The sequence below is a fragment of the Macadamia integrifolia genome, chromosome 5 (genome assembly GCF_013358625.1).
Source record: "Macadamia integrifolia cultivar HAES 741 chromosome 5, SCU_Mint_v3, whole genome shotgun sequence".
Lineage (NCBI taxonomy): Eukaryota > Viridiplantae > Streptophyta > Magnoliopsida > Proteales > Proteaceae > Macadamia > Macadamia integrifolia.
Genome location: NC_056561.1, coordinates 9,406,576 through 9,420,137, shown reverse-complemented (window position 1 = coordinate 9,420,137; position 13,562 = coordinate 9,406,576). Strand labels below are relative to the sequence as shown.

At 37.3% G+C, this 13,562-nt stretch overlaps 1 protein-coding gene across 1 annotated transcript; it reads right to left on the bottom strand.

The window, feature by feature from the left end:
* Positions 1 to 579: 579 nt before the first annotated feature.
* LOC122078463 (glutathione S-transferase DHAR3, chloroplastic-like) lies at positions 580 to 9,383 on the bottom strand. The gene is made up of 6 exons (XM_042644444.1): positions 8,973 to 9,383; positions 6,771 to 6,861; positions 5,922 to 6,065; positions 4,596 to 4,713; positions 1,538 to 1,678; positions 580 to 872 (listed from the first exon to the last, which is right to left on the bottom strand). The coding sequence occupies exons 1-6, from the start codon at positions 9,193 to 9,195 to the stop codon at positions 786 to 788; spliced, it is 804 nt and encodes a 267-aa protein (XP_042500378.1). The 5' UTR covers positions 9,196 to 9,383; the 3' UTR covers positions 580 to 785.
* Positions 9,384 to 13,562: the final 4,179 nt, after the last annotated feature.

Genomic DNA, 13,562 nt, shown 5'->3' with positions numbered 1-13,562 from the left:
TAAGGTTGGTTTTACATCTATAACCTTAGGCTGCGTTTGGTATATACTTTTAGAATACATTATAAAAAATAGAAAAAAGCCAAAAACGCTAACTGATCGCATGGTCCCAATGATGAAGAAAAATAAATAAATAAGAAAATAAAAGAAAAGAAGAGAAGAGAACATCAACCGGAGTCAGGAGGTGGGTATTTCACAAGGGCAGGCCCACCCTCTATTCATGAGATGAGACCATGGGACCAACCAGGTAGAGTTTTTTTCTCCCTAAGAAATATATAAAACATAGCCTAGCCTTAATCTTTCACCCATTATATTGAACATCTAGACTCATTATTTATTTAACGTATATTTGTCATCTCATCTTCTCAACCTCAATATTTTAAGGGTCTTGGGCACTCCATCCGCCGAAGATCTCAACTTTAAATCATGGTCATACAATATTAATTTGAAAACGTCTGAATTCATTTTGTCTATTTTTGAGAATTGGGGCTGTGTTGACATCATTTCTTGGAATGCATAATCGACTTAGAACGCATTCCAAGAGTGCATACCGAACGCAGCATAAGTTTGCCAAGAAACACATGCAGTATAGAATCTTCTGCATTAGATCAGGATTATCCCTGGAACTACATTAGAAGATGGATATACAGATGTAGTGAATTCACTATGACATTAAAAGGAAAAAGAAAAAATGAAAAAGTGAATCAATTAATCCTCTTTACAGTTCTTCACTTGACTGTGGAGACCTATAATGATTGCCTGGAAAAATAATTTCAGCTCCACTGAATTTAACCCATAACTTTTGGTCGCCATCCAGCAATGACATCTTCCGGCAGAGCCCGAGTTTTTATGAATGAATCCATGGAGAAGATTGTCTGGAACATTAGAACATGTGCACTGTTAGGCACAGAGCCACAATATGTTGAAGACACAAATGCAAATAGACAACATGAGCAGAAATTCAACCATTAAAATGAAAGGAGTAACAAAAGGAACCTTTCCCATTGCGTGCCTCAAGGCCCTCAACACTTAGATATGAGCTTAGGCTTAAAAGAAAAGAGCCTTAACACAGTGCTGGTCTGCCTATGCGGTGTCCTGGGAGGGCTGAGTTTGGAGTCGGCCCTAACCTTTGGCATTTTTGCACAAAGCTGGCTGTCCTCAAGACTTGAACTAGGGAATTAGCCTCCTAAATATGAGCTTAGAAATGATGAATGCAAATCTTTTACATAATTTAAAAGACAAGCAGCCAAAAAGCATATGGTGTCTAAAGCTGAAAACTCCTCTGCAGTCCACGCAATCAAAGAAATACCTATGCCTTAGCCACAAGCATGCACCAAGTTACCATTTTAAAGAGTGCGCATATACTACCTAACCTGTTACAAGCATAATAGATGGGCTCCTTGTTCTGTTTGCCCATGGGACAGATTGACCAAAGCAAAACTACTGTTGTCTATTCCAAATCACTTTCAATCATGAGGGAAAATATGACTTTCATGGTGATCGGTAAGAATCAACCGAATAGGTAAACTTTTCACCATACCTTCATATACGACTTCACATATGGTAGTGAGTCCGGAACAGACCAGTTCTTGTAGTGCCCCAAGGCGATCTCTAAATGGTAAAGCTTAGGTCCTAGAGAAAAGTCTGCAGCAGAGACCTCTTTTCCATTGATAAACGGTCCCTTCAAGAAAATAAAAGAAATTCAGACATACTGAAAAGTTAGGGATATTGTTACATCCATTCATTGCAAAGACAAACCACCATATTTTATAAAGCCACACAAGAACAAGATTGGAGAAGACATTGAATTGGTACAAGAGTGTTGGTCAAAAGAGCTTATAACATTTCTACCAAAAAGGAAAGAGAATATATAATGCAGGAGAAGCTACTATGGAGCTTAAGGGCCCATGAATATCATTGGTTAGCTACTATAGTTGTAATTAATGTGTATATCAGGATTGAGCAAGACAGTCGTATAGTTCAATCAATTACTTTGGAAACAGATTACATAATCCTGACAAGCCAGATTCATTACTCAGGTCTCCCAATTTCTACAAGCACAGGGATGCTCAAGGATTAGCAAATACTGCCTGAAGCATTATTGATTAATCTCCAACACTCATCGGCAATCTTACCTAGACCACTTTGACACAGCAGAGAAGCAAAACAAGATTGCCACAATCTCTCTTCAAATTCTTAAAAACATAAATGATGAAGAGAAAGCAAGAGAACAGATAGGTATCAGTTGATCTCCTGATTCAATCAACCAGGGTTAGAGAGACCTACCACTTGCTAAACCAGTAAAATGCAATAATAATCTGTTCCTTCTATATTTTAAACAATCCTACAAGCCAGCTCACTCATCCAAATAATATTAGAAAGAAAAAAAAAAAACTCTATACTCCCTTCAAACACAATGACAGGGTATCAATGCACCGTACCGCAACAGTAACATGACCAGTACCTTCCCAAATTTTTTTTTGATGGTTGCCTTCCCAATTTAACTTGGCTCAAAATGATATAAGGTAAAAAACTACCCTGGATAGCCATCATGAAAAGCCCCTCATGACATTCCAGATTTCTGCCACATGGCAGTTTTATTGATACTCAAATTTCATGGACCAGTTGTCAGCCTGTTAGTTTCAGCTCAACCAATTTTCCTATGTGCAGATATAAACCGATAAAACTTTCAATTCTGGTAGTTTTGGCTCAATCATCCAAAATACAAGGGGAAAAGCAAAATAAAGCATGGGGAATATTGTTTAGATGGGAACCCAATTCGACATGTGGCTAATCCACAGAGTGCACATCCAACAATGGGTCTCCCAAGACCAAACCTCTAGTTTCCTAAGTCAGGGCCTTCTCATGACAGGCCATTCATTGCGGCTTTTCCCATGATGTAAATACCCGTAAATTGACTCAAAAACAATCACTGGAGACAGGTCTCCACAACTATATTGACTACTACACTCCTGCAACAAATAAGCAAAAGGAAAAATGGAAAACATAAAGTGCCAAGCAATCTGCTACAGTGTATCACCATGCATCATAGTATCGCTATTCTCTTCATCAGATAGATACTGGTGATCACACTTTAAGGTAGGAGGCCTACACAAATGCAATACTTCAATTATGAGTACAAACTCAAGTCTTTTGAGTAATTGTTCCCGGTATAATTAAAGCATTTCGTTTTCAACCACATAATATAGACTAGTCACCAACAAGAAAAATCCAGCTAGAAACTAGTACAAACATGATTGCAGAACAGAGAACATGGGATATGAAACTAGATCTAATAGAACATAGAACTGATTGCACAGGGCAGGAGTCTACCAAACCCCTGAAGAGAATCCAATATTCCACAAAGGAATCCACCTTAGCTCTCACTTGGAATCCACCAAGCACACTACTGATCCACAACATCAAAATCCAGGAAATCTGAACTGACTTATTACTTAATTTCTGGGGAGGCCTACGCCCTTTATGAGAAGCTAAGGATAAACTAGATTGCAAACCAGGCCAAATTCAGCTAAAGATTAGATAAAATAATAAATAAGAAGTGAAATAGAAAACTACTAATACTCCAACATCTCACAATTAAGAGGTTATTAGTTCAACACACCCTGAGACACATATATATAGCGTCCCAGTGCATGAGGCTCCTGCTACCCCAGAGTCTGGGAGGGGCAAATGTACACAGCCTTACACCTGCTTCCCAGGTGAGGCTGTTTCCAAGTTTTGAACCGACAACTAAACAGGTTGCATTAGCGCAACTTAACCGTTGCACCAAGGCTCGTCCACTCTCTCTCTCTCTCTATATATATATTTATGTGTGTGTTAAAAAATCGTACAAAAGTGTTTTCAATCAACTTTTGCTAGAGCTTCTCTCAAATGCACTATGTCCTCGAACATTAGTCGCAAGCGCAAGGCAATATATGTAAAAAGTCGCATCAATATATTTTAAAAGGAAATGTAGAGAAACTGTTAAGGCGGAAATGAGAGTAGGAGGTGATACATTAGCTCCAAAATATACTAGTTTTCTTTGTCATGCTTTTAAGCGACAACAAATGCGCAAGAACATCCCCTCATCCTATTAAAAGGAGGTGAGAAACAAACTCCTTGCAAGAGCAGCTGCTTTATTAAAAGCAAATCTTGGTAATCAATGGAATGAGATGTTCATCCCAAAAATATGAATTGTTAAGTATCAATGAACTGGAATGAAAACAAACTGTGAGAAACTGGTCTCCTAGATGTTATTGACATTGGGGGAAATACTTGACAAAATATGGTAGTAGTCAAGATATTTTTGATAGCCTATAGCATAAAAGTTAAATCCAAGAAAAAAATCAAATTCACATCTTAGAATAGCCTGTTAAGGTGTGGTTGAGAGGGGGATGGGGAAAGCGAGCCAGAACACAATCCTATTTAAAGTGTTTAAAACTTTTCAAAACAGAGTTGCTCAAAGACATGATTTGCTTTCAAGCATACATTATTATGTAACAGCCTCAAGAGAATTGGAATGTTACTATGACTTCTTTGCTCATCTAAAAGCTAGAAGTAGAAGCAATAGAATAATATTTATAAAAACTAACGCTCACATTTTCTTTGATATAATCATTAAATGAAGTTAACTCGCTGAGCAATGCCTGCTCTGTTCCATCATTGGGATCTTTGCTTTTAAGGAAACCGATAAATGTGGAGAAAATCTTTGATCCCCTACAAGAAAAATAATGTCATCAGACAAAGATGTTCCTAGTAATATCTAAAGAACAAGTTTAGATGCTGATGACAAAAATATTACACACGGAATTACAAGTCTCAAAATTTGACTATATGTCAGATAACTGTAATTTATAAAGCATCCTAAAACTATTTGTCAAAGAATATAAGTTCTAAAACTCAGAATTCGAAAAATGAATGTGCTACTTATTGAAAGCGAGATTGTTAAGGGAAAATTTAGAGGAAACATAATAATCCCACATGTTAAATTGAAGAATCAGCTCAATAAAGTTGTATTTTTATAATAATTAACTAAAGCATATATTAAATAGAAAACGAAAATTAGGTCAGGTTAAAAAAAAACTGCACTCTGCAATAGCATATCTAATACCCATATGCGAAAGGGAAAGCTATATCCGATCTTGAAAACATGATATTCTACAATGGAACCTCAAGAAAGCAAACCATGTTGGGGAAGGTCCTAGGAGCCTAGAACAAGTTTCAGATACAATATTTTAACATAAACTGCTAAAAACAATGGCTCAAGAGGCAACAAACCATTACACTAGTAAGAAGAGAGTTTGAACTGGGAAGGAGTAACCAAAAAATAGATCAGATTCTAGGCAAAGATCTTGGTTAACAATGGCTTGATAAGCATAGCTCCAATCCAGGTAGGAAGAAGCTGATCAATGCAAATGTAAGATGGTTTATATAATTGGCCAGAGGTGGACTGCAATGAGAATCTAGATGCTGTATGAAAATGTAAGAGTGGGTTGGACCCGTAAATGAAGCCAAGAATACACTGGCAAAATGAAGCAGGCAGGTAAAACATTTTTCCTAAGTAGAGGATACAGGAAGTTAAATCTCTTTAAATCTAGATGATGGTACTTTGATATTGTGGACAAAAATATTCATTTGTTCAGAGCCTTCTAATGCAAGGTAAACATACATTCACCCCCTCCGTCCCTGTCCCCCCGCCCCCAAAAAAAAAGAAAAAGAGGGGGGGGGTGGTGAGGGGAGCGGGAGGTACCCAAAAATTGTACATTTGGGGAAAGCTAAAAAAAGTACACATTAGTATGACTACAATAGCAGTGGAATAAGAAGAATTTCAGGGGAAATCAAGTAGACAACTTTTGTACTCTCAATGTAACATTAGGATGAGTAGAACCATAACATGGACACTCATATAAACGTTAAGAACATACACTGAAGCCTTTTCAGGTGGAATTCCCAATGGAGGATTTGGGTATTTCTCTTCCAATGATTGAGTAATAACATCTGAATCAGCGATCCACTTCTCATCAAGTTTGATCACAGGAACTTTGCCTTCTGTACTGAATTTTAAGAACCTAGATGGAGAAACCAAAACATGCAAGAGATAGTAAAGAAAGGTTCAAATGGATGAAACAAAAATATACAATGTAAAGGCCAAGTTGTTCATTGCACTTAACAGGTAAACCAGTGAAAATGTGATTTGGACATATAGCAAATGAGGTGGCATCCCAAGTTGGGTCCGTATGTTCTCCATGACATACTATTTGGACAACAAATTACTTCCAATAGGCCTCTGCATGGGGCAAAACAGCTCATGCTTTCACCCTTTTTATGTTTAAAAGAGGCACAAAATGAGTAATCTAACACTAGAATCAGACCTGTATAATTCAACATCCACAAGGGACGCTCTTGTATAAGTTTGATTAACAGATGTTTGTTCCCATAAGTTGACTCATAGACTATCTCCCTCTTGAAATGAATGAATGAAAAAAATTTGCTGATAAATCAAAGGAAAATGTTATCAAGAGGCCCGACAAAATGTAAGAAAAAATTATTTGTAGAGGAGAGATGCAATAAAGAGTCAGATATGATGTTGATGTGGACAAGATGCTGGACACACAGCTAATCCAGAGGGTCCTACATCAGATAGACAGACAATCTAATTCTCCCTATCAGCCCCACACAGGGCAAAGACACCCAGTATGTGCAACCCGCAAGAAGCCTGCATAGATACAATAGTATACTTTTTCACCTTTGATTTGACACATGTTGATAATTACCATTCTGGCTTGTTAGACAAATCCACCAACTTCAAGTCATATGCAAGATGCTTTTCTTCAAGAGTCAGCAACACCCTTTGACAGAAGGGGCCTGAAAATGAAATGAAAAATGATTAGTAGGAAAGAATATGTAATGTTTACTGAAGGGGTACAATTGCCTTGACACAAATGAGAAGCATAAGATCTCACAGACAAAAGTGCTACAAGAAGCCGGAATTCATGATCAAATATCCAGGTCAACTAAAACCATGAATATAACTCAACTCAGCCTTATCCAAACTTAATGGAATCGGCTACATGGTTCTTCTTTCTCCAATCAAATTCTATTAAAAGACAAATCGTCACAAGTCCTAAGCTATGCATGCTTTTCCTCATCATGTCCCTTGGAGTCATTTTAGGCCTACTCCTAACTCTTCCAGTTCCTCTAATCTGAATCATATCACCCCTTGTTAGTGGAACATTCAAGGCTCCATTGCACACGTCGATACCACCTCAAACAACTTTCTCTCAACTTATCACGTATCAGAGCTACTCCTAAATTAGTCCTAATTTGTTCATTCCTTATTTTATCTTTTCTAGCCACTCATCCATCTCAACATTCTCAATTTAATAACATTAAGCTTGTTTATATATTGTTTCTTCACTGTCCAACATCCAGCTCCATGGAAATGAATGCTTTTACTTGCCATGCTAGGATAGTTCCAACATGCTACGTTGCAAAACCTGGTGGAACCAAGAAAGCACCAGAAAATTTAATTGTGCAAGAAATTGAAAAGAAGCAGTAGGCTTGTGAACCAAAGATGCAGCTCAAAAAAAAAGAAGGAAAATACTAATAAGATAGAAATGGAGAAAGGTATACGATAACAAGGGTCAGAGAGGGCCACTTAACTCTAAGTTTATTGGGGACCCACTCAACCTAAGTGTGAGGCTCACTCACCACAAGAGGACCTCAAACTCAAAATGGGATCTCACCATGGCACACCCACAAGTTCCAAAAATAAATTATCAACTCGTATCTTTTCAAACCAAAAAAAGTGCAAGGAGAAAGTAAAGTGGCATTAAATATTCATCACTATGACCACATTCTCCCTTGCTTTGAAAAAAAAAAAACTCGTTCTCGAGTTTAAAATGGCACTGGAGCGGTGTTGGCCAGGTTTTCCATCATCAAGTGTAATTCTTGATCCCAGATTGATCATGTAGACTTGCCACAAAAATCAGAACATGCTTTGGTACCAAATTGATGCAACTCAAAAAAAAAAAAAAAAAGAGTACATGATAACAAGAGTCAAAGAGGAACACTATTTTGGGTCTCTTAGGGATTCACTCAACCCAAGTGTGGGACTCACTCACTACAAAAGGACCTCAAACTCACAACGGGGGCTCACAATGGCACATCCACAAGTTAAAAAAAAAAAAAAAGTTATCAACTCTATATCTTCAAACTAAAAGATACATATACATAGGGGAGGGGGAAAGAGCAGTTAGAATATAGCCGTTGAAAAGAGGCATAGGGAACTTCCTGGAAAGAGTGCATGGGAGGAAGTGGTGTGGCATTAAATCTTTTTCATCAACTACATCAACCAGTCAATTCATCTACACATGAACACATTTTGATGATCACATATGATGATATGAACTCAAGAAAATGATTGTTGATATATCTTGTCAAGGATTATCAACTAGGGAAAGGAAGTTCGGCGAAAAAATCCCCCTCGACAATAGACAACACTAATACATAGATTTTATGCTGCTTTGTTTCTAGTTAACGATTCATATTATTGTAGGGACATAGTCAAAATGTGAGAATAACTTAATATCCCGCATTACTTTCCCTGATACCCAGACTACCTCAAAACCCCAAGCCAAACAATCCAAGAACTGCATTTGTATTCTGCGATGTTGAATTTGCACAATTGCACCCAATTCTAGTCTAAAACAGTTAATCGATATGCACCCATGTTCAATGACCAAGTGAGACATTTCGTCGCCTAAGGAATGTAACAAAACAAATATTCAGTAATAGCATTTGAAATTTCAGTTCCCAGACTCTCAATGAAAAGCAAAGCCGGTGATATCAATTTCTCCATCTATGTTACCATAAAAAAGGAAATACAAAATCTCAATTTACATATCGAAATCACAAAAACCCATATAGCAAAACAAATAAAGTAAAAAAAGGGGTAACCAGATTAGAGTCCGTACAGTCTCCGAGCTTGCCAGGAGAGGTAACAGAGTCCTTGACGCAGACTTCGATAGGGTCTGAGACTGTAGACATCGCGACAGTAAGATTTCTGGAGCGCCTGAAACGGTTGGAAGTGTTAGTAGCAAACAAACTGAAATTTTGGGAGAGCACAGTGTTGCGACCAATGTGTTTGATTGAAGAAGAGAGAGCCGCAGCAGTCTGAGGTATAGTTGCTGTCGACATTTCTAGAATCTAAAATAAGAAAATTTTCGAACAGAGAAGGAAGAACAGAAGACTCTGTTATTGGCTTTTCTCTGTAAATTCTGGAGAGTCTTCCTTCTGGAATTTTCTGTCTTTGTTTCTTAAGATGAAGAAGGTAGGGGGACACCGGGAGCGGAAGATGAGGTTCTGTTCTTCGTGGCCTCGTGGGTGCTGGTGCAGCTTGAGTCCTTGACAACTGGAAAGGGTGCATCTTTCATGGACGGTCTTAAGCCCTCCACGTGTGGCACCATCTTTGATGGCCATTCTCGACAGGAGATTGGGACCCACAAATACATCCCGGCGATCCCCTTCGTGGGTCATTATTACGAGTTTGTATCCGCTCCAATGTTTTTTTTTTTTGATAAAAGATCCGCTCCACTTATGTTCATCCAGACGCACATTTGAATGAACGGATCAGTTTGACGTACGAGAATGTCCTCATACACTCTTGATCTGTGGACATAGAATCTATTAAATGAAGAGAGAGAAAATTGATTCTATATCCACAAAACAGAACCGTTCTCGTACATTCTCATATGTGAACCTGATTCGCCATCCACATTTGAGGATCCAACATCTATTTCCTTCATTGTCGAGGTAAATTGGTGAATATTGTGTATATGAAAGTTGAAAGGACAAGTTTGGATTCTTACATGTACGTTGAAGTGAACATACATACATCAAATCTAAATTCCATTATTACTCTGCCCCATATTATATGAAGTCGATAATCCTCTCTCCAACATGATTTAAGTCATTAAGATATTGGAATCTGTCTCTGTTTCAGACACGATCGAAATCAATCCAATATTGATTTGTATGGGCTTGGAGTCGGATAGAAATACATCTGATTGTCATGGAAAAAAATTGTTTTTTTTTTTTTTAACATTATTACTCTTTGTTTGTATCGATCTAATATCCGATGATATAGTATGGGCCAAGAATTGGGATCAAATGGAGTTGATATTGATTCGATTTAACCAAGTCAGGCTGATCTGATCTGACTCCTAAAACCGTGCTCCTCAATGTTTCGAACCATCCCAAGACAGGTCCAGATCTTTTTGTAGTTGCATTGGCCTCCCAATGCATATCCTATAGTTGGGAATCTCTTGAGGTGCATGCCTAGATATTAGGATGCATGTCCAAATGCTCTGAGTCATTGACTGTTATTGTGCACCCAACGTATAGGTGGAGAGGATTACAATCCTCCCAAGATACCCAAACCCATAGATAAGGAATTCTCCAATCACTATGGGTGAAGGAAACTTTTGTTTTTTTTTTTACTCAAGGTTGGCCAGGAGGGTCCAAGCCCATCCAAAAATTTTAGGCCCAACGCTTTGGATTTAATATGCATGATTTTTCTGCTAAAAATTTTAAATTCAAAGCATGAAGTCTATCATGATTCCTTCCTAGTTGGCCCACCAAATTTTCTCATGTTGAAGGATGATGTGATTATTCTAAATTTTTAATGCTTTAAGAATGGTTTGATTCGTCAAGTATCAAATTTTATAACCAATTAATTTTTTACACTCTTCTCTAATGTTATATTTTTTTCGACGTATGTTTATGCAGTCTTGTATATTTTAACTATCTATGTATTACCATGCATCTTCTTGTAGTGTAGATTTTTTTCAAAACTCAACAAGTCTATCTTGATCGCAACTTAACAAGTGAGTATGACACGTTAGGTTCTACCTATCCTCAATGAAAATTTGGGTTTTATTGGAGTGACATGGAAATAAGGGTTAATACTTTATTTATTTATTTTTGGTGCAGGAAAAAGGGTTAGCTGGAAAAGAAAACTCTGGGATTAACGAAAGTAATGTAAATGGACCAGCTAGCCCATAGAATTTGAAGCCTGAAATCGAATTAGAATGGGTCAGCCCATGATTATCAGCCTTTGATGGCAACAATTTCACACTTTTCTGGCCCACAAGAAAATGTCTTGTTTCCCACTACTTTAGTCATGAGTGTGTTCAGTCAAGTAGTATATGGGCAGTGGGCTAGCTATGTGGGCAAGCTAAATTTGAGTTAGTAAAACATGGGTTCAGATGAAAGTTCTATGGACTCATTGAGGACCACAATTTGGGTCAAACTCCAGCCTCAGCCCAATTGCTTGGCCTCTGAATGTCAAGCCCAACCTACCTAAGAGAGAATTTTGCAGGATCGAAAAAAAAAAAAAAAAAAAGGAAGAAAAGAAATAAAGATCCCGGTTGGGAATTAGATCCCACTACCTATCCCCATCTTCACAGAAAATGGAGAAAGAAATTGATGGATTCATCGGATACTAGGTCAAGATTGATGGGATTTGGACTCGCAACTTTTGCCTTGACAAGGCAGTGCTCTAACTGATTGAACTACAATCTCAGGTTCAATGGCATTTTTTCTTCTTGATGGCGGCATCAAAACCCTAAGAGAGCTCCCACTTTGATACCACATCAGGGTTTCGGTAAAGCTTTCTTAGTTGAACCCTATTACGTAGCTTAGTCACTCATTATACTTGCAAGACAAGATTGTTCGGGAATTGGTGATTCTCAAAGTTTGTTACGAACACGATAATGACATTGTGCCATGCCGGATCAAACCACTTCTGACCACGTCAACAATTTTACAACATTAGAAACATGCTTAATGAATTTCATAATAGAACCTCACCCATGGTGAAGAGGGACTGTCTACATTTAAGGACATTTGACCCTTTGGATTAGCACAAGAAAGAATATTTTCAATCTTGTACAATAGGGGGTGAGATTTTAATGATGAGACATGGGAGTCCAATCACATGGTCATATCACCAGTGTGGGAATGATTTGTCTACTCCACGGGTGAAGGAAATTTTTTTTTAAATACCAAGTGTTATGACACCTTTCATTTTATTAATATGCATATTTTTTCCCCTTTACATCCATTAATTATTTGTTATTCTTATTCTTTTTTCCTTTTCATAAAATATTCATCTTCTCTGTCCTTACACCTTTAATAAGCACCTATAAGCTGCAGATCCAAATCTTCTTCATCTATAGAGGACTTCAATTGCCCAAGCCCATTGATATCCAGTTTGTCCGATGTGAACTAACTTTTTGATTGTCATGAATTAAAAATACAGCATTTTGATAGTGAATATTCACAAGTAAATGCGCCATATAATTCCCATCAAGTCCCCCAAACAGAATTATTTGAAAGAGAAGGTCTGTTTGGTTGCCTCCACCACTGTTTTGTCTACCCATTATTTGCCATCTAAGAGAGAGAGAGAGAGAGAGAGAGAGAGAGAGAGAGAGAGAGGTGGATGGCATGAGTGTATGCAAATTGCACTATGGTACAAAACAGGATTGAAAGATGGTCTTTTGTGCTACAAAAACTAAAAGAAGAAAGTAGAAATGAAAAGGGAAGCAAGACTTAAAAAAGAGGTGTTTCCTTGTATCTCTTTTTTTGGTAAACAAGATATTTAGAACCATAATTATCAAAACATGTAATGGATTTATTTCCTTGTATCTCTTTTTTTGGGGTAAAAAAGATATTTCTTTATATCATGTTACATGATTTGATAAATAGCACCATAGTTGTCAACCTAATTAAGGGAGTTAGTACTACAAATTATAAGTCCACACTCAAGAAGTAGATTGACTATCTGACCTGCTTTAACACTTTAAACATTCACTTCCGCATGCTCAGTTGCCTTCAACATTCTTCTATACATATCACCCACCAATACATAAATACAAGTCAACAACCTTCCACTTGCTCCATAATATTTCCCCAAGGGAAACAAAATAAGTACCCAACAATTTAATGTTTTCAAAATGCATTTAAGATAATTAAATCCCCTTAATTAGTTTCCTTTTTGTTGTAAGTTTGAATGGAATTAATATGAATAGCGCGTTTGCTACTCATGGACATTAATTAGTAAGCCATTCCATTGACTATTAGCACTTGCAGACTAGGTCATCAGATAATCAAATGGGTGGTGATGTTCATGATGCTAACTCATGTCAACAGCCAACCAAGATCAAGGGTTTATTATCATGCATTCATGATTAATCCTTAAATATATATATATATATATATTGGGAGGTTCATGGAAGAACTTTATTGTTTATAGTCTTGTATTGATTTCCATTTGTTGATTATTTAAATGCAATAATGGGGATGATCAACTCTACAAATATCGGTAGAAACTTGAGCCATTTTGTGTATGTAATTTAAGAAAGCACAACAATTGAAAATTAGTAGTCATTGTTGAGTGTGGATCAGGTTCTTATACGAGAACCATTCTCGTACGGTTTGATGACCTCTGATCCACACAGATAAAATCCACCACAGGATTTTTCTTTGGGTGAATTCCATCTGTG